The 3,284-nt window shown below is 27.0% G+C and overlaps 1 protein-coding gene across 1 annotated transcript; it reads right to left on the bottom strand.

Annotated features, from left to right (window-relative positions):
* Positions 1,178–1,831, bottom strand: LOC107647695 (probable indole-3-pyruvate monooxygenase YUCCA10). The gene has a single exon (XM_021105716.1). The coding sequence runs from the start codon at positions 1,814–1,816 to the stop codon at positions 1,178–1,180; it is 639 nt and encodes a 212-aa protein (XP_020961375.1). The 5' UTR covers positions 1,817–1,831.

Raw genomic sequence — 3,284 nt, 5'->3', positions numbered from 1 at the left:
AACAAAAGAATTATTTAAAATTGTATTAAATCAAAAGGATTCAATAGAAATTTTATTTATTTTGAAATAAATAAATCTCATAGATATAGGGAAAAAAAAAATATCTCTCTCTACATGTGTTTTAGATACAAAACTGAATTACCGAATTTTTAATGAGAATGAAAGTTTTGCGACAATTAATAAATATTAAATAAGATAAGTTCTGACTGTTTTTTTTTACCTAGCATTACTGAATAAATTAAACCCTTTGGTTAGGGCTATTAGTAATGAATTAATGCTATGCATGAGTTTAAATAATTGATTTAGTATATGTATATCAGGAATGTTACATAATTAAAAATAAAAAATAATAAATAAAAATGCATATTTAATAATATTTTTATTTATAAAAAAGTGTGAATCATTCTTTAATTTTTAATTAATTAATATAATTAATTTTTTTATAGATATCTTTTTTTTTATAATTATCTTTTTTATTTAATTACACCATAAATTAATTCAAATTTTACGTGAATCAAATCACAAGAATCCTTTTTTTTATTATTAGTTTATTACATCCATAATTATACTATTTTTATTTCAAATAAAAATTTTAAACTCTTATATCATTAACCCTAAATATTATTTTTAAATTGGCACAACACGTTTTATAAAAAAAATCAAAATTTTAAATTCGATTAGTCTCAATTAATTAAAAATCAGAAACAATCAGATATAAGAAACTTCATGGAATTGAGGAAGAAATTAAAGCTAGCAGAATTTTGTGATTAATTATACATTATATTGTAACTTGAAACAAACAATCAGATATAAGAAAATGTGAAATATATATATATATAAAAAAATATCTTCTAAAAAAAATATAAATTATATCTTTTTAAAAAAGATGTTTTTTAATTTTTCTAATACTTTTACTTTTACTATTAGAAATTTATCAAACACACTAAAAAATAAAAAAAAAAGATTTGTTTTCATTAAAAAATATTTTTTTTATCAATTTAATGACACTCAAACAACCACACAATATAAAAAAATTATTTAATGCATCGAAAAACTTTTGTGTTTACAATTGTATTAAATCAAAAGGATTCAATAGGATTTTATATTTTAAAAATAAAGAAGCATAGATACAATTAAAATTTATTTCAATATATATACGAATGACTTAGATACGAAATTAAATTACCGGATTTCTCATGAGAATTGAAGTTTTGGCACCAGAAATTTGAAGATCATATGCAATTTCCATTCCAGAATTGCCGCATCCAACAACCAAAACCTCTTTTGATGCAAATATAGAACCACTTTTATAGTGTTTGGAATGCAATATTTGTCCACTAAAAGTGTCTAAGCCAACCACATTTGGAATATATCCTTCACTATTTTCACCTGTGGCTATCACAACATACTTTGCCCTATAAACCTCATCAACCACCTTCTCCATATCCCCTTCTTTAACCATCGCCTTTGCCTCAATCTTCCACATCTGTTCGCCCTCGTCGTACGTGGCCGACTCCACTGTCCGGCAGTAGCGAGGGCTAATCTCGAAACGTTCGACATATCTGTCGACGTATTCGAGAAAACAAGACTTGGAGGGGAAGGTAGGGTAAGAAGGAGGGTAAGACATCAAAGGTAACTCACAAAACTCTTTGGCCAAATGAAGGTTTACTCTATCATAAGCATGCTTTCTCCAAAGAGAAACATTGCAATCCTCTTTCTCAAGTACTATGTGACTAATTGAGTATTGCTTAAGGCATGCTGATATTGCAAGCCCTGAAGGTCCACCACCTACAATTACCACTGTCGTTTCCTCCATTTTTTTTCCCTCTAAACTTTGATGGTTAGTTATGTAATGTGAAAGAATTGAGGGGTTTATATAATTTACTTGGAGATGCTAAAGGATCCTATTTGTTCATGCATGAAACAAATATTTTTGGTAAGATATTTAGCCAGGATTTGGTAATAAAAATGTGCTACATATACTTTTGCTAAGGATGGAAACAAATCTGGACTATTTGATATATTTTTAAGCAATAATAATATAACAAAAATATTATGTATGGGAATCTTAAAAATTACCTGTAATAAAATAAATTTAAATTAAATACTAAAATAATTGCCAAATATTGTTTACCTTCAATTAGTTAATAAATTTAATTTTAATTAATATATGAGTCCGAGGAAAGAAGAGGTGGATACCCTCATTTGGAAGCATGTTTCGCGGTGCTGTGTTTGTGCTAAGGTTCTGAAAATCGAACCGGTCATCGAACCACTTTAGTTACTAGTTCATTAGTTTATAGGTTTAACATAGTCAAACCGAAAAAATTGTATATAATAAAATAATAAATAAATAATAAATAAATACACTAAAACTATATGATCTTATCAATTTACGAATTTAAAAGTCTTTTTAAAACACTCAAAAAATATGTTTCCGATCACTTTTGTCATCATCGTCTTCAGCTTTACACTTATCACTCAATTAAAAAATCCACAACCCTAATCTTCTGATTTTTTTTGAAAAAATAAAATCCCATTTAATAAGGAAACTATAGCTGTAAGTAATTGAGAATATTTGTGAGACTCAACACCAAGACATGGAACAAGTATACATATAAAGCAGTACCAAACAATCCAATTCTCAATTCCATGAATCATAAATAAAAATGTGTCTAAATTTCTACAGAATCAATCAAATTCAGCATTAAAAAACATCAAAAACCAAATTTTGCAGTTAAAGAATGAAGTAAAAAATATTAGAAAAGAGAGTGGCTTGAACCACCGTCTTCTGCATCAGAGAAATACAATGTCATCATCATCATCACTCCCAAGACCTCCAACAACAGCATCATCTTCATGATTTCCTTGCTCTAAATCAATAACATGGGACATCTGCTGTTTGTTAATTTTTTGAAAGCATCAATTTGGTTTAAAATTAAAATACAGCAATAAATAATCACCCTATAGGCTTAAACTCTGAAATTAATAAATTTATCAACAAAAATTCCAAAACAGCGTACTCATAAATTAAAAAAACAGCAGCAAAAGAGTAACAAATCCATTTTTAGCAATAATTTTGACAACACAAAATTAATTTCTTTGATTGATTTCACATTCAAAAAATCACTAATAAGATTCAAAACAGACTCAACAGAGCAATAACAATACAATCCAATTACAATATCACAGCAACCCACTACCCAATATCTCAACTAACAACATCCAAACAATTAATCATTTAATCATGCTTCAAGCAAACAGTTTTTCAACAATTAATCATGCTT

This window comes from Arachis ipaensis, chromosome B06, assembly GCF_000816755.2.
Source record: "Arachis ipaensis cultivar K30076 chromosome B06, Araip1.1, whole genome shotgun sequence".
Taxonomy (NCBI): Eukaryota; Viridiplantae; Streptophyta; class Magnoliopsida; order Fabales; family Fabaceae; genus Arachis; species Arachis ipaensis.
The sequence above is the reverse complement of the archived record's forward strand: the minus strand, read 5'-3'. Positions and strand labels throughout refer to the sequence as shown.

Excerpts from the sequence above, each read along its gene's own strand:
- LOC107647695 (XM_021105716.1), bottom strand. The coding sequence starts at position 1,816 with ATGGAGGAAACGACAGTGGTAATTGTAGGTGGTGGACCTTCAGGGCTT.